Genomic DNA, 18,729 nt, shown 5'->3' with positions numbered 1-18,729 from the left:
AAGAGCTAATTGATAAGTTAAAAAGTTAATAAGCCAAGTTAAAAAAAAGTAAAAAATATAAGTGCCTGTATCAGCATTAATTTTTCTATAGTTATGTAAATAAAAATTTTCCTTTCACACAATTTTTTCTAAATCTATAAGGGCCCTTTGTTGTTATTACATTGACCTTGATATATGTTTTTGTATGTTACAAAAGTAATTTTTGTCCTTTCCTCCATAAACACTGTTTGGCTGTGACACCATCATTGAGAGACATATTAGCTGTACTGCTACCATCAACACCCTTAGATATATATATATATATATAGATGTTGGAGATCGGCCTGTTTTTCCATTGTAGCCCTGTTTCTCTGACTGTGACTGGCTGGATGTGCTCTCTTCATCCTCTGACATGGGAGCTGGCTTGGAGCTCGTCTGCCTGGCTGTGTGTTCCCTGGACCGGGCCGCCTTTTACAGTTGCTTTTTGTGTCTCTGCTTCTGTCTCCTTGAACCCTGGTCGGCCTCGGCAGATAGGTGCTCACACTGAGCCTTGTTCTGCTGGAGGTCTTCCTGTTAAAAGGGAGTTTTTCCTCTCCACTGTCGCTACAAGCATGCTTAGAGGATGAAAAGAGCACATCCAGCCAGTCACAGTCAGAGAAACAGGACTATAATGGAAAAACAGGCCGATCTCCAACATCTATATATATAAGGGTGTCGATGGCAGCTGCACAGCTAATATGTCTCTCAACAATCACTTTACTTGGATTTATCACTTTACTTGGATTTTCACTTTATTTGGATTTAGTTTTTACATATGCATAGATATACGTACATACATATATATATATATATATATATATATATATATATATATATATATATACAGAAGAGCTAATTGTGTATATATTTTATCTCTTTTTATTCTTATTTTTTATCTTTATTATATTGTATAGTTGGATGTGTGTATATATTATATAAAACTGTAACTGGACCGTGTAACAAAAGTAACTTCCCTCTGGGATTATTAAAGTATTTCTGATTCTGATTCTTAGTGTGAGGGATTGCCTTTGAGTCAATGAGTGGATGCAATTAGTTTTTTTCTTTTTTCTTACATAGATTACTTTGAATCAATTTGACTGGATGATCTGGTGAACTGTAGAGTGCCTTGACACGACATGTGTTGTGAATTGGCGCTATATAAATAAATTGAATTAAATTGAAACACTCTTGGCCTGAAAATGTGATTTAGTATTTCAATGAGTGTCCTATAAAGGGTTAAAGGAAACTTAATCAGTACAGCTGCCTTGAAGTGGTTGTGAAATTAGGAAATGCAAACCATAAACCCTGACACGTTTAATACTAGGATCATTGCTGTAGTAATAAATGCCAGCGTTCATGGATGTTTATGAAAGGAGAGAGTTCTGTTGGAGTGCGCATGCGCAGTAGCTCAACATTGGGACTCCATTCCAGGCTGTCAGTGAGGGTTCCCTGAACCTCGCATCCACTAACTGTCGTCCTTACAGTAACTTTAGCTTCTTTCTTCACAAAAATCAACCCAACCATGAGTGGAGATCATGGACGCGGAGACTCTCAGGTAGCTCTCGCTTCACAGTCAAGTTTTCTCATTTTCCTCGGTAGTTTTAAATTGAAATTTCCTCAAATATGAATAATAACTAGAAATAAATGTCGAATAACTCATAAAACTGATGCAACTAGTCTAAGAGAAAGCGTTGCTGGTGTTCTTTTTAATTATCATTTTTATATAGTATAGTCTTTCTGCAGTACTAACTTGAACAGCCAAGCTACCGGCGTTTTTAAAATTGAATTAATAGAAATATTTTCCTCACTGTTTTTAGGTCAACTCCGGATCAAAAGGAATTGGTGGGTCTTTTTCTTATTATTTTTTATCCTTAGTGGGCAGTTTTCTAACCTTAGCCGTTGGTACCTGTCTACTGTTAGTTTTTAAAGGACAGAAATGGCGTCCCAGAGACTAAGTCCCTTCTCCTCCACTCTCTTGCGGCTATTGTTCAAAAAGGGGGTCTAAAATGTGTATTTAACAACCTCGGATTTCAAAAGTAAACGGGTATTCTGAAAGAGGCTGATCTCGGGTTAATTGTGCATGCTTTTGTTTAATGATATATCGGTGCAATTGTGGTGAAATTTGGAGCCGAAAGTGCTGGAATTGGGGTTGAGGACTTAGTCTCTGCGCCATTTTCTTTTCTGTGTGAAGCATCCAGGGCGCCGCTCGGTGAGCCAGCTGTCCGCCGCGATATGGAGGCAGAGCCGGGCGCTTATCAGCGCTCTGCCTCCATCACTGCCACTCAGCCTTTTATCTGCAACAGAAAAAAAAGATATGTGATCAGAAACTTTGAACAATATTAAAGGAATCTGCCCTAACATTTTAGAAAGAAGATGTCATTTTGATTAATCTAATTATGCTCCTCTTTTAGACAAAGTTGGGAGTTTCTGTTCCTGAGAAAACAAAATGGGATGACATTTATAAAATATTTTATAAAATATCCCAAGTTGAAATTAAAACATATTTCAATGATAGAAAGCAGAGGTGGAGCCAGAAAATTTTAATCTCAGGGTCCATCTACACTGTTCCAACAACCATATTTTCTAAATAAAGACAAACTATACTTTCTACAGCCTTTTGATTACATAGTTGCATATATTTAAACATCCATGCTGTCTAATTAAAAGGTATATTGGACAAAATGTCTGGGGGAAACATCTTTTCCATTTTCATTGCCTACTTTTATCAAAAATTGTTCTGCATAACATTAATATTACATGTAATATCTACATTAAATAGATTTTTTTAAAAGTTATTATTAAAGTAATTATGTATCTATGATTACACTGAAAACTCTTTGATGAATTGCAGAGACATAGTTTTCTCTTTATCCCATATAACACAAAACTAGGGTCTTAAAAGATAATGAATTCTGTATATATCAATTATAATGTTAGTATTTTGATGTGCATAATTTACCACAGAGTTTTAGTTGTAAAATAACTATTAATATATAAAAAATGAAAATGTTTAATAAGTTTAAAAATTCCTCTTGATGGAATTGCTGCTACCACTGTTTGTGAAAGAAAATAGTAGGGGCGGCCAATGATTGGCTAAGGGTGGCCATAGCTACCTCTGGCCCCCCATCTAGCTCTGCCCCTGATAGAGAGGAATGTTTGAAGGCTGAATTTTAATAATTCACTTGCTAAAATTAGGCATAGTTTGACTTGAATTTAAAGATTTAATTAATATATTTAATTTTGCTAAGTTGTGCTCTGCTTTTTCTTAGAGACTGAAAACATTCATGTCTTTAAATCTTTATACATTTTGTAAATTTATGAATACAAACCTCATTCAATGGTAGGTCAGACAAACACAAAGTAACACATAATTGTAAAATACAAAGGGGGGAAAAAAATGTGTTTTACTTTTTTTGCAGTTTGAATTAATTTCCACTTAGACAATGATTCATGGTTGAATTGTATCATGGTTATTAAAGTTAAAGAGGGTGAATGAAATGCATGCCCCTCTGTCTCATAGTTTTATCTGAAAAAAAAAAGTAAATACCATAGCTAATTCTTTTTTGTTTTATAGTTTTACTGTGCTCCTTATGCTAATCTATTACATAATATAATTGATATAAAGTCTCCTGCCACATAGAAAGTGTATTAAATGAAGCAAATCCATTAATGGTTACAGAATACATGTTTTTTTTTATATGAAAAATAGATTCTAAGCACATTTTCTGTTATATGTATATATTAGGTCGAGGTTGTATAGATTATTTTAGTTTTCTTTGTAAGGAAGAGTTTTGACAAAATGTAAAAATCAGCACAGCAGAAGCATAGAGAAACAAATTGCTATTTTAACTATGCGGTGGAAACTATGTTTACAGTGAAGCAGGTTAAAATGTCTCCCAAATTTCAGGTGATCATCAAGTTTATAACATCACATTTAAGTGGAGCAAAGCATTTGTCAAGGCTACTTTCTTTTAAATTCTTTGAAGAAAAGTCAATTTCCACTTTCTATCATTTTAGTATTAAAATTCCTTATTTGCAAAATCTTTCTGATCACAGCTTTGTTTAAATTAATATAATTTCAGATATAAAGCTATTGTGTTTTTATTAACATCATTCTGCACAGTCATTGGCACTCTGATAAAGATCTGAGAAAAAGATTTAAAACATATTGTTGTTGCAAAGACTTGAGGGTTTTTTTAGGTGCCTGTTTTTGTTGCAGTTCTGTAGTAGTGAGCTTCGAGGTTTTAATGCTCCTATAATCAGCTTGTCCTTATAGAATCATTTTCTGACCAAACTGAATCAAAGCCATCTATATCTTTCCCAAAAAATATCTGTAAATAGTTTATTCTCAGAAGTATGACTTATCCACATGTAATAAACACTGGTTATTTACAATGATTGACTCCAAAACATTCTCTTTATTGTGTTGCAGATTCTCACAAACATAAAGATAAGCACAAAGAGAAGGAACACAAACACAAAGATCACAAAAAAGACAAGGAGAGAGAAAAAACAAAGTACAGCAACAGGTAATTGTTTTGATTCTCTCTGAGGTTTCAGACTGCACATGCATCCGTTTTTGTTTTCTATTTGTCTACAGCCACGTAGTATTTTGGTATAAAGCATATTTTATAATGTTACTTATGTACTGGGTGGTTATAGATTCTGATCACAGCTATTTTTACAATAAAAAGAACCAATACATCTCAGTTATGTTAAGTCACCAAAGTGCGCCTAAGTCAAGCCACATAAATTACATATTCAGAATGTGTATTTTGATCTGCTCTTGTAAAAAAAAAGAATGGTTAAGCCACTTTTAGTTAAACAACAATTTGGCCTTTTTTGGCCCTGCTGGTTGCTTCTCTGACACTGACATGTTTTGTTTGATGTCTTGCACTTGAACTCTGTGACCCCTGTGGCTTCAGCGAACATAAGGATTACTCTGAAAAAAAACACAAAGACAAAGAGAAGCCGAGGCACAGTGATGGCAGCTCAGACAAGCACAGAGAAAAACACAAAGACAAGGACAAAGAGAAGAGGAAGGAGGATAAGGTTTGTCGATCGCTGCGGAGTTTCTGTCATGTTGAGTTCAAGGACTTATTTATCTACTGGGCTTTTATGTAGTCTGGAATCCTGTCTGATTTCCTGCTTGCAGTTTCTAGAGCTGGATAAGTTTTTCTATCTATCCATCCATCATTTATTGAACCATCCATCTGTTCTTTGCTTTTCTGTTTTAGAAATGAGCTTGGCTGGGGTTTTAAACAATGGTTAAAATTTTAATTATCAAGGTAACATGTTTATTTAATTTATTCAGTTCAATTTAAACAAAATTCTATAGGAAAACTAGATTGTTACTTAGATTAAACAGGTGTACACACTCAATACAAAATATAGTCAAAAAAATAGAGCCAGCAGTTCCTCATCTACGATGGATATACAATATTTACCTACAGAATAAATCAGATTCAAAAATCTTCCTGCTGGTATCACCTGGGACTGATAGTTGTCTGGAATATGATCCCGCAGCCATGTCTCAGTGAAACATGTAATGCTGCATTCCTGAAACTCTGCTTGGCTCCTCTTTAGCTATTCATGCTCATCCATCTAAGATTGCAAGAGAGCTCCTTTATCTTCCACCACATTTGCTCCCACTCGCATGACCTGCTACTTTTTGTAAACATCCCTTCTGTTACCATGGTTGCTTATTATATAGCCAAAAAAAAAATGTTTACAAAATACCTAAAGAAGGGAATTATTTCCACCAGAGTAAAAAAAAAAAAAAAATCTCAATGTATATTTAAAACAAGAAACTTGAAATTATATAAATTATACATAATTCAGCACAGCTACTGTGATAAGCTGCCAGTGTGTTTGGCACTAATCTAGATTTTCTAGTATTTTTCAGAGAGTTTCATTATTAGAAAAATAAAGAGCTTGTCAGAATTTGAACAGCCTTCATAGCTTTTTATTAAAGTCCACTTAAGTAGTTTGTTTTGTTTTTATTTACAGAGTTTATCATCCCATTCTGACAGGCCCAAAAAGGAGAAGGAAAATGGATATGTGAGGTAAACAGTGTTGCTTTATTGTTATGTATAAATGAATATCGATTTTGTAAGATGTGTGTAGTATTTAGCATCATATCACTGAAATAATGTTTTTGAATTCTTTACAAATTTTACAATCACTGTGTGACTCAGAGAGAGAAGTCCTACTGCCATTAAAAGTGAGCCGGAAGAAGACAATGGTTTCTACCCTTCTCCCAAACATAACAAGGCCACCAAACGTGAGAAGGATGACGATGAGGAGTATGTGCTACTAAAATCTAATGAAAATTCTATTACATTGATTTAAAAAAAAATGTATTTGCAATTTCTGTATTTGGAGGATTATTAAAGCAGCGGTTGTTTACAGGTTTGAATACAAGCCCAAGAAAGTCAAGGTGGAACATGACAAGAAGGCGAAGAAGAGGAAACATGAGTATGAAGATGATGAGGAGGATGAGGTATATTAAGTTAATGCCGGTTGTTGAGATAAATCGACATGAGATACATCTTGGTCTTATACCATTTTCTTTTAGGACATTAAGCACAAAAAGAAGACAAAAGACAAGAAAGCAGCAGAGGGAAAGAAAGCCAAAAAAGAAGAAGAGGAGAAATGGAAATGGTGAGATAATGTTCACCTTCAATGGTTCTTTTCCTCATGAAATTACTTTCCAAGAACTGATTCACCATTGGGTTGCGGGGTTTTTATTTTTATTCTCTGGCAGGTGGGAGGAGGAGAGATATACTGATGGCTCCAAATGGCGCTTTCTAGAACATAAGGGTCCGGTCTTTGCTCCCCCTTATGAGCCTTTGCCTGACAAAGTCAAATTTTACTATGATGGTCAGTGTGTCAGCTTGAAAATCAGATTTATTTTTATTGTTCAAGGCTTCAATATCTATTGTTTTTCTTTTAGGTAAGCCAATGAAACTTAGTGCTCCTGCTGAGGAAGTCGCTACATTCTTTGCCAAGATGTTAGATCATGAGTATACCACTAAAGACATCTTTAGGAAGAACTTCTATAAAGACTGGAGGAAGGTGAGAATCGACACAAAACATATTCCAAAGCTCAGAACAAAAGAATACGGAAGGCTTTACAGATTAAGCCTGTGTTTTAGGAAATGACAGCAGAGGAGAAGTCAGTAATCACTGATCTGAACAAGTGTGACTTCAGAGAAATGAGTGAATACTTCAAGGCTCAATCAGAGGCTCGCAAACAGATGTCCAAGGAGGAGAAACAGGTAAGTATTCATTTCCGCTGATGCTGTAAGTAAGGATGTTGTGAAACATGTTGTGTTTTTAAAAATGTTTCCAGAAAATCAAAGAGGAAAATGAGAGAATCCTCCAGGAGTATGGTTTCTGCATCATGGACAATCACAAAGAAAGGATCGGAAACTTTCGCATTGAGCCACCTGGACTGTTCCGAGGACGAGGGGACCATCCCAAGATGGGAATGCTGAAACGGCGCATTAGACCCGAAGACATCATCATTAACTGTAGCAAGTATGGATTCTAATCACTCCATAGTTACAAAATTATTTTGATTTTGTATTTCAAAAAAGCTCGTAATTACCATGCAAGTTCAGGTCATTTATATAGCGCCAATGCACAAACATCATCTGAAGACAAATAGAGTGAATTCAGTCAAATAATACAGACAGATAGGCTAAAGTTTCTAAGGAAACCCAGTTGATTGCATAGTGTTTTTTTGTGGCAATAAGCACACCTAGCATGAATGGAAGGCAGGAAGAAACCTCCAGCAGAAATAGGTTTGGTGCCGTCTGCTGAGCCCGACTGGTGGTTTTAAACAAGAAGAGCAGGCATGCAAAATAAAGATAGAAGCACTGATCTGTGAATACTTTCTATGTTAGAGAAACTAATGGTAGACTAGCTCCATAGTCGGCTTTGTCTGGTAAAGAGACAGTTAAACAGATGCGCTCGGAGCCGCTTTTCATATTAACAGGATAAAATAGAACACAAAAAGTTAGTCACATTAAAAGCTGAAACTATACCTATGTCTAGGAGAGAAACAGGACTACACACACTGCAGCATAAAAAGTAAAACCTCCAGTTACATTTTGAAAAATTCTAGAAAACTTGCCAGTGCCAAGAGATCCAGAGGGGCAGGGATAAGTCTGGGGAGAAGCAGGGGTGTGGTTAGGATGAAGTGGTAGCTAGACACTTTTCCTCATCCACGTTTTGATCCTAAGAGGCAAACATTGACATGGTTGTGAGTAGGGCTGAAACACTTTATTGGATTTATTGTGATTAATCGAATATTGAAATATTTGTCAACTATTTTAGTAATCGATTGTTCGATAACTTCAGTTTAGAGACTCCAAAACATGAAACCCACTCAAAACAGTTTTTATACCAAAATGATAAAAACAACATCCTAAGATTTTGTAGTAAAGATCAAAAACCTTTTTAGTCCATTAAAATGGTTTATCCAAAGTTCTGAATGGGTTCGGTTTTAGCTTACTTTTGTTTCAATTCTGTGTCAAATCTTTATCAAGCTTTTGCCATCCACTTATTAGTTGATAAATTGAAAAAGGAATCCGTAAATTAATTGATTAGGGCGTGCTTCGGTGCGGCAGTGGTTAGCACGCAAGACCCATGTATGAAGACCTTAGTCCTCAACTTGGCTGATCTGGGTTCAAATCCGATATGTGGTCCTTTGCTGCATGTCTCTCTCCCTCTCTCGTACCCCCTTTCCTGTCGCCCCACAGTTAAAAAAAATTAACCACTAGTGCCTTAAAGAATTTTTTAAAAAAATAATGTGGATTAGCAAAATAGTCGTTAGTTGCAGCCCTAGTTGTGAGACAAATATCGCACAACTATACAAGTTTATATAAAATATATATAAACATTAAGGTAAGTGATTATATCAAGTTTTATTTTGTGTATGTCTTTTGATGGCAGCTTACATATTTTGCCGTTTTTACATTTATCAAAAGCACTCTCCTCTGTGTTGATCCATTTGTAGAACTCTAAAACCGAATTCTTCCTGGTCAAAATCACATTCCTAGACAGAACTGTAATAATAGATTTTCTAAATTACATTTTTTGCAGAAGAAACAGAATTTCAGAAAGTAAAATCAGCAAATTGTACTAATAAGAATTACGTTTTATATAGCTAGAAATGTTTACACATTTTAAGTGGCCATTTTGGCATTTATCTGCTTGTTTAAATACGTATTTATGATATCTGGAATACATTTTTTTACAGTAAAAATAATACACATGCTGAACAGGATCTAGGAATATAGGACTATGGAGATTGGAAATTAATTTAAAGACATCCAGGATGTTTATTCTAGACATAGAAATGTCATTTTTTTTAAGACGATCATTTAGATAAAGAAAAGTGTTTTTCAGATATCAGGAATAGATATTCAGTCAAACTAAAACATATCAAATTGGCTTGCAATAGCCTGTTGTGACCACGATAACGTTAGGGGTTTATTTGTTGAATGGTAGTGGATCAATGTATATATTTAGGTGAAGTCGTCTTGCAGCAGCAATTCCTTTCCCCCCGCAGAATTACTTAATTAATCTGTGTATGCATGATTTGATAATTTGAAAATTATTTCAGTAGTTCTTCACATGGGCTGCTCAGTGGGTAGCCCTGCTGCCTTGCACCAAGAAGGTTCTGGGTTCAAATCCTGGCCCGGGTCTTCCTGCATTGAGTTTGCATGTTCTCCCTGTGCATGCGTGGGATCTCTCTGAGTTGTCCGGCTTCCTCTCACCGTCCAAAAACATGACTGTTAGGTTAAATGGCTTCTTTAATTTCTCCTTAGGTGTGAGTGTGTGCGTGAATGGTTAGGGTTAGTTTGTCTATGTGTTGCCCTGCGATGGACTGGCGACCCGGCCAGGGTGTACCCCGCCTCTTACCCGTAGACAGCAGGTGGCAGTACCCCTCACGATCCTGCTTGGGATGAGCGTGATAGAAAATGGATGGATAGTTCCTCATGTAGAATAAATAATTAAAAAAATTATCCACATGTCGCTCATATAAAACAAACAAAAGACAAATAAATCTCATATCTGCCAACTAAGTTGTTGAATCCCATCCTATAAATACTTAATTCTCTTGGGAAAAAATACTGATCACTTTTTAACAAGATCCTCATCAAACAGACATACAATGTTGTTTTTTTAAAACAAAGGCCCCAAACGAACCAAGGAAAAAATTTTTTTATGCACAAAACTACAACAAAAATCCGACTAAATCAGGAAATAAAACAGCGTGATTGGCTCTAAGGAGAGCGGAGACAGAGAACACTGAGTTTAATGAACAAAACCTCCTGACCAGGTTAGCTCTGTGGACAATGTTACTACGCTGACTGAAACAGGCTGAGTAAACTCTATTTATGACACGGAAAACTCTGAGTTTTCCTGTATTCAGGTTTAGAAAACCTGGAAATGGAACCCAGGTCTATGTAAAAAGATAATATGTTAAACTTCTGGTCAAAGAAAGATTAAATAATGATAAATTAAACATATTCATGCTCATTAAACAGAGGACTGTATCATATTTTAAGTGGTTCTATTTTAGTCTTTATTAGAGTATTAACCTTGTGATTGTTCATGTTATTGTTGACTGTTCGGGCCTTGGAAGACACTGAAAGGCTGTGAATTAGTCAGCAAGTACCTAGTTCTGAAGTTTACCACAAGGTGGTGCTGTCAAACCATCTGCAATGGAGTCACATGAAAATGCATCATGAGAAGGGTCAGATGAGAGTGAGACTGTGGTCCATTTTTCAGGAGTTCCTATTTCAGAAATCATTTGTTTATCACCCTTTTCTGTGTGTTCTCCTCCTTCCTTCTCCTTTCCCTTCAGCTTCTCACTGTCTTGTTGTGACTCCCTGCAGTTATTTATAGTCTGTTTGTCTGATTTCCAGTTGACCCTTAGGGTTAATATTTGTGGAACATATTTTTAGAAGCAATTTGCAGCGATTAGTTTCCATCAAAGACACACAAAGACAGGATTATGAGTTAGTGGCATGTAAAGTATGCAGACACACACACATGCACACTCCCCTAGATACAGTACTGGCAATGTGTCAGAGGTAGTCTTCCTGTGTAAGAAAACTGTATCTGTGCAAACAATTACACAACTCAGGGAGGACGTGTTGATCCTCGCATGCCACAAAAATGTGGTGATTATGATGAAACATAGTTGAGTGTTGCTGTGAAAGGTGAGACTATGTTTTTATTGGAGCATTCTGAAACCAAACACGCATTTGATTTTCCGAAAATTGGCATCCATTTTTTGTTTAAATAATCCATCAATTTTTTTGTCTCCTAAGGGACTCCAAACAACCCAAACCTCCCCCGGGGACAAGGTGGAAGGAGGTTCGCCATGACAACAAGGTGACGTGGTTAGTATCCTGGACAGAGAACATCCAAGGCTCCATCAAGTACATCATGTTGAACCCTAGCTCCAGGATCAAGGTGCCTGTTTTTTTTTTTTGTTTTTTTTTTTTTATTCTGACCTTCATGCAGCCGTTTGCTTATCTTTATACAGTTTCACCTCAATTAAAATAAATACTTCTTTGTGTTTTTGCAGGGGGAGAAGGACTGGCAGAAATATGAGACAGCGAGGCGTTTAAAGAAGTGCGTGGATCGGATTCGTGCCCAGTACAGAGACGACTGGAAGTCCAAAGAGATGAGGATCAGACAGAGAGCTGTTGCCCTGTATTTTATTGACAAGGTCAGTCGATCCTCCTTAATTACCCTTTTAAACTGTTGAAAAAATAAACAGAGGTTGAAACAATAAACTGAGGTAACACATACCCCCCCACCCCCTTAGCTGGCATTGAGGGCAGGCAATGAAAAGGAAGAAGGCGAGACGGCAGACACGGTGGGCTGCTGCTCTCTGAGGGTGGAGCACATCAAGCTGTACCCCAAGATGGACGAACAGGAGTATGTGGTGGAGTTTGACTTTTTAGGAAAAGACTCCATCCGCTACTATAACAAGATTCCAGTGGAGAAGCGGGTGAGCATTTAAATCGTGTTTCCAGTGAAATGAGAGGGATGGATCTGTAGCAAAGTTTTAACCGGGAAAAGTTTATTTTGTCGATTCATATTTTAGTTTTTTATCAGATGTGAAGTTGTGTTAGATATTTACACAGGCAGGTGATCAGATTTGAAATGTTTTTCATCAGCTGTACTTCAGAGGTCTCTTTCCTGCTGTAACTACAGTACAACTAGTTATAAATAATGTTTAGCCTCCAGTTCATTCATCATTCATCATTCACTGCGCTTTGTATCAGTTCTCAACTAAACTACACTTCTCCCTTTCCAGTTAGAGATGAAGTTTCACAGAAAAATCTATTCTTACTCCTCATCACCACCAATGTTAGTAATTTAATGTGATTAATCGATTATTGAAATATTTGTCAACTATTTTATTAATCGATAACTCGAGTCTAGAGACTCAAAAACATGCAACCCACTTAAAGCAGTTTTTATACCAAAATGCTAAAAATTAATATCCAAACATTTTGTATTAAAGATGAAAAACCTTTTTAGTCCATTAAAATGCTTTATCCAGAAGTTCTCAATGGGCACAGTTTTAGCTTACTTTTGTTTCAATTCTGTGTAAAATCTTTATCAAGGAAACTTTCGCCATCCACTTATTAATTGATTAATTGAAAAAAGAATTGATAAATTAATTGATTAGGGCGTGCTTCGGTGGAGCAGNAAAGCAGTTTTTATACCAAAATGCTAAAAATTAATATCCAAACATTTTGTATTAAAGATGAAAAACCTTTTTAGTCCATTAAAATGCTTTATCCAGAAGTTCTCAATGGGCACAGTTTTAGCTTACTTTTGTTTCAATTCTGTGTAAAATCTACATCAAGGAAACCTTTGCCATCCACTTATTAATTGATTAATTGAAAAAAGAATTGATAAATTAATTGATTAGGGCGTGCTTCGGTGGAGCAGTGGTTAGCATGCAAGACCAATGTATGAAGACCTTAGTCCTCAACTTGGCTGATCTGGGTTCAAATCCGATATAGTCCTTTGCTGCATATCTCTCCCCCTCTCTCGTACCCCCTTTCCTGTCAGCCAACAGTTAAAAAAAACAAGCCACTAGTGCCTTAGAAAAATACATTAATTAGCAAAATAGTTGTTAGTTGCAGCCCTAGTTGTGAGACAAATATTTCACAACTGAAAAAGTTGACATGAAAATATGAATAAACATTAAGATAAGTGATTAGCTCAAGTTTTATTTTGTGTATGTTTTTTGATGGCAGGTTACATATTTTGCTTTTTGCTGGTAACATGCATGCCTCCTTAGCTAGGGATCCATTTCACGAAGCAGGTTTAACAAACCCAGATTCAAATCCTCAACTCTAAATTGATCTAGCCGAAGGTCGGGATCATTGCTTCACAACGGCTGCTGTGAATAAGTGTGAATAAGCTGTGAATAAGTTCAAGCAACACTGAGTAGGTCCACTCAGAGTTGAACATGTGCGTCACAAATATGAAAAGCCATTATTATTGGAGGCCCAATTCGACGAGTCACCATGACAACAGGGGACAGGAAGTGCCTATTTCATCCACAAGACAGAAACAGCGCTACAGCTGCAAAGGAGAGGAAGATGGCGATGGAGAAGATTGTTGCTCGAGTTAATGCATAGGTCTATATGAAGTATAGTATGGCAGGCCATTTTTACATTTATTAAAAGCACTCTCCTGTATGTTGTTCCATTTGTAGATTACTAAAATAAGATTATTCTTGATAAAAAAAAATCACCATTTTAGATTGAAATGTTATATTAGACTTAGACTTAGACAGATTTATTTTGTCGTGTTGTATACACTAGTGTAAACAAAAATAAATTTAGTTTAAAACAGCTCTAGACAATTTCATTTTTTAAAGTGCAGCCTTGAAAACATATATATATATGTTATATTTTCTAAATTACATTTTTGTAGAAGAAACTGAATTTTATAAAGTAAAAAAAAAATTATACTAGTAAGAATTAAGTTTTATATATCTAGAATGTTAAAAATGTTTACACATTTTAATCGGCCATTCTGACATTTATCATCATCATCACCACCAGTGTTAGTAATTTGTGGCTTTTAATTATATATTTGAACTGTGGATATAAAATACAATAAGCAACATCACAATGCTGTCGGTATTGTTTAGNATATATATATATGTTATATTTTCTAAATTACATTTTTGTAGAAGAAACTGAATTTTATAAAGTAAAAAAAATTATACTAGTAAGAATTAAGTTTTATATATCTAGAATGTTAAAAATGTTTACACATTTTAATCGGCCATTCTGACATTTATCATCATCATCACCACCAGTGTTAGTAATTTGTGGCTTTTAATTATATATTTGAACTGTGGATATAAAATACAATAAGCAACATCACAATGCTGTCGGTATTGTTTAGCAGCTAAAAAGATCCTAAACATGATACTGCCACTGCCATGCTTTAAGATTGTCACTCTGAGGTTTGAAAGCCTAATTTTAATTCCTTCAAGCATTTTTCTTCTCGTTGTGGAACAAAAAAAAAATCAATTGACTTCTGGTTTGGCGACAAAGTTTAAGTCTAGGTCCTAATTTTTTTGGCAGAAATGTGACGGTGCAACTAAGAACATGTTTAAAGGTTGACAGGTACAGTTAGTTTTCATGCTCATTGTGCTTTTTTTTATGTATCATCAGGTCTTTAAAAACCTTCAGTTGTTTCTGGAGAACAAGCAACCGGAGGATGACCTCTTTGACAGGTTGAATGTAAGAAAAGCACAAATCTCTCCTGAAATGCTTTAGCCTACAGTTTTAATTGTGTGTTCTCTAATCACCTCACACCTAATCACTGCTCCTCTATTGTCTGCATTTCCTTTAGACATCTATCCTAAATAAGCACTTACAGGAGCTGATGGATGGCCTGACAGCCAAAGTTTTCCGTACTTACAATGCTTCCATCACTCTGCAACAGCAGCTCAAGGAACTTACCTGCCGTGAGCTGATTTAGTTTTTCTATTCAGTCAAAGTAACCTTTGTGACTTTGAAAGTTATTTTAATAATTTCTGTTGTTGTTTGGTTCACAGCTGAAGACAGCATTCCAGCTAAGATCCTGTCATACAATCGAGCTAACAGAGCAGTGGCCATTCTGTGTAACCACCAGAGAGCTCCGCCCAAAACGTTTGAGAAGTCCATGCAGAACCTTCAGACCAAGGTAAATGTTCTCTAGTTTCCTAATCCCCCTTCAGTTAGATTTTACTGTCCTAAAGTAAAAAAAATTATATTCCTTTAAAAAAAAAAGAAAACAAACATGCCACATTTATAAGAATTCCTACATTCACCATGTGTTTGTGACTGCAGATTGACGAGAAACAAAAGCAACTATCTGCAGCCAGGAAGCAGCTGAAGGCAGCCAAGGCCGATCACAAGGCCTCACACGATGAAAAGAGTAAAAAGTAAGAACATCCGAGAGCTGCTCGCTGTCAGCATAATGGTTGATCCATTGCTTCCGTACCACTCTGTCCCTTCGGAATATACCAGAAATACATGTTTAATCTTTGCAGTTTAAGATGCTCATGATGGGTTTTTATATCTGTGCTTGTTTTTCCCTCTTCCTTATTCTCAGGGCTGTAGAGGCAAAGCGTAAAACTGTACAGAGGATAGAGGAGCAACTTATGAAACTCCAGGTACAAGCCACAGATAGAGAGGAGAACAAGCAGATTGCTCTGGGTACCTCCAAGCTCAACTACCTGGATCCACGCATCTCTGTTGCTTGGTATTTATTCCTCTCATTTTTACTATGTGATGCTGGAGTTTTTATGGTTGAAACGCTGTAATGACAGCGTAATAAACCGATTGTTGCCAGCTTTCTGTGTGTGTGTCTGCGCATCTACCTCTGTGACAATAAGGAAGGAAACGGCCTTGCATTGTAGGAAAAGGGAGCCGCTTAGGCAAAAAAGCTAATGGCTGCAGTAGGAAAATAAGAGGAAGAAAAAGCATGTGAGCGCCACGAACAATGGGGTTTGTTTCCGAAAGCTAGGGAGCGTCCCCAAACAGCCCTCTTTCCTTTATTTGGGAAGTATGTGACTGCACAGAGTGCCTCAGAGAAGGGAGGACGGTGGCCCACCCTCCCCCTAAGATGCCTCAACTTTTTATGGAGAGCCTTGTACTCAGACAGAATAGATAAAGGACAGCTCCAAACTTTGGATGAAGTTCCCTCTAATGGGGTGCTGCAAGGAAACCTGGTACACAGTGTAGGAGAGACAATGTGGGAAAAAGAGAGAAAGAAGAAAGATCCAACCAGTCCATTTAGGTTTATTATGAATAAATAACCCAAATCTTTGTCCTGCATGACAGATGATTCACATCCCATCTTCCCTTTTATCCAGGTGCAAGAAGTGGGGCGTTCCCATAGAGAAGATCTACAACAAGACCCAGAGGGAAAAGTTTGCCTGGGCGATTGACATGGCCGAAAAGGATTATGAATTTTAACTGTTTTTAATGGGACATTTCTACGCAAGCCTTTGATTTTACGGATGGTTTGGAGCCGACGTCAATCGACGCCTCTGTGCGGCGACCGCAGGGCAGCGTGGGACGAAGTGAGGCTGCCATCGGACAGGTTTTAATAATTATGCTGTAAATATGGACCGGTTGTGTACAGGAAGGAAATCAGCTCTTGAAATATTTCACCATGATGCCCCATTGGGGGGTGGGTATCTTTTCTTAGAAGCATTACGGTGTTGTGTATGTAGCCGCTGCTCTTTGACCGTATCCAAGCAACCGTTTTAACACGTCAAGTATTATGTTGTGTCGGCTGAATGCTCTGAGATGCTAAGCCATCAGATCTACTGAATAATATTCTGATAGAATAATGAATTACTATGTTTTGACAACATGAGAGATTATGACGGTCATCATGAATTTCAGGTAGTGTTTGAAATAAGCTGGACATGCTGGTGAACGTGAACACCTGAACTAGCACTATGCTAACACATTAGCACACAGAATGTATAGTTTTCATCCATGCTGTTTGTTTCAGGGATGTACATATTGTTGTTCTTTTAGTTTGGTTTTCAAACGTGTGCTGTATCCATCCTCAACGCAAAGCCCTTATCGCTCTGTTTCAGCTCTTGTTGTGTGCGTGTGTTTCGTCAGTCTTACAGTGAACTGGGCGTAACGGTGAATTCAGTTACTTGAAATACCTGAACAAAACGTTTTTGTGTGGCACAGCTCAAAGAGACAGTTCCCTCTGACAGAGGGGTGTGTACTTTTGCCAAAAATGATCACATCATCTATACATGTAGGTGTGCTGTTTTTGTAATGCTACAATAGAGCAGAGCATGTCTCTGAGCAATCTCTAATGTCAGTGGATTATAACTTTTGTCATGAATACTTCTTGGTATTTTATCATGTGTCACAATCCCACAATGATTTGAAAGCTTGTTGTTTAGAGCTTTGTAGTTTTCAGAATAAAACATCAACCTTGTTCTGTTTGTCTTTTTTGCATTTTTCATATTGTGGGTATCTGCCCACTTACATTTTCTACCTGAATTTCCAAACTTTGGGACAATAAAGGATATTTTTTTATTTTTCTAAAACCAGAAGCTTGTTTAAAGTTAAATAATTTGGGTTTTAAGTAAAAAGTCCTCGTTTCTATTTTACTTTCCTCTATCATATAGTTTTTTCTTATATGTTTTGTATGTAAAGACCAGCTGTAAACTAGCTGGATGAAAAATCCAGAGAGCTGTTCCTTAATACCGCAGCTTCTGCTTTAGGTTCAGGAGAAAGGTCTGCATCTTGAGGCTGAGATTTGGCACTTCTGCTGAGGACAAACTTGTCAAGCATACAGTGAAATTTCAAAGCATTTCCGGAAGTAAGGTTAATAGTTTCAAAATAAAAGAATATTGGCAGATAAGGTCTGGGAGGGAGCAACACGTGTTTAATGGGTTAGATGTGACTGTTTTCATTTCCATATTCGAGAATTATGGTGAAAGGTCAACGCTTCTACTGCCTTTTCGAAGATGAATAACCTGACTCAAAATACCACTTTTTCGAATAAAGATTTAAACCACTTTTCCACACAACTGTCTGAAACACCTTCTGATTATTTTCTAAGCAATTAGTCTTCTTTGGTTTACAACACCCATCTAATATATTGAACTGGAAAAAAACAATTGAAAAAAAAATGCAAAAACTTCCACTGTCCTCATTGGATTTTTCCGTTTGCATCCTTTACACTTTAGCTTGCTAATAGATTATAAACTTGTCAGAAAAAGGGTACAGTAAGTCTGACTGCTTTAGGGCTGCAAATGATAATTATTTTGCAAATCGATAAATCTCTCGATTTTTTTTTTTCTTGATTAATCGATAAATAAACGCAGATCTAAATGTATAATTACTGCTCTAAGTGGGTTTCTCCATCAGCTTGAATTATATTTTACAGTCCCTATACTGTAATTACTACATTAGTTGACAATTATGTCAATAATCCATTAATCACCATTAATCCAATTAATTGTATCAGCCCTAAACTGCTTTTTTTTTAACATACTAATATCATCAGGTACTGATAATGGAAGGAAATGTGAAAAACTTGACAAGCTTCTAAAATGTGTAAAAAGATTAGACAAAATCTTGTCAGGCTGGTTCCCAAGCAGCTGTTTACAACAGT

At 36.5% G+C, this 18,729-nt stretch overlaps 1 protein-coding gene across 1 annotated transcript; it reads left to right on the top strand.

Moving 5' to 3' along the window:
- The first annotated feature begins 1,438 nt into the window (after positions 1–1,438).
- LOC107087615 (DNA topoisomerase 1-like) lies at positions 1,439–17,535 on the top strand. Its single transcript, XM_015379290.1, has 21 exons — positions 1,439–1,573; positions 1,836–1,860; positions 4,451–4,547; positions 4,944–5,070; positions 6,028–6,083; positions 6,216–6,323; positions 6,430–6,520; positions 6,596–6,681; positions 6,785–6,900; positions 6,974–7,095; positions 7,176–7,298; positions 7,373–7,560; positions 11,370–11,514; positions 11,630–11,773; positions 11,873–12,058; positions 14,760–14,828; positions 14,941–15,055; positions 15,146–15,273; positions 15,420–15,514; positions 15,685–15,834; positions 16,448–17,535. The coding sequence occupies exons 1-21, from the start codon at positions 1,541–1,543 to the stop codon at positions 16,548–16,550; spliced, it is 2,307 nt and encodes a 768-aa protein (XP_015234776.1). The 5' UTR covers positions 1,439–1,540; the 3' UTR covers positions 16,551–17,535.
- The last annotated feature ends 1,194 nt before the right edge of the window (positions 17,536–18,729 follow it).

The sequence above is a fragment of the Cyprinodon variegatus genome, unplaced genomic scaffold (assembly GCF_000732505.1).
Source record: "Cyprinodon variegatus isolate N-32 unplaced genomic scaffold, C_variegatus-1.0 Scaffold188, whole genome shotgun sequence".
NCBI lineage: Eukaryota > Metazoa > Chordata > Actinopteri > Cyprinodontiformes > Cyprinodontidae > Cyprinodon > Cyprinodon variegatus.
The sequence above is the reverse complement of the archived record's forward strand: the minus strand, read 5'-3'. Positions and strand labels throughout refer to the sequence as shown.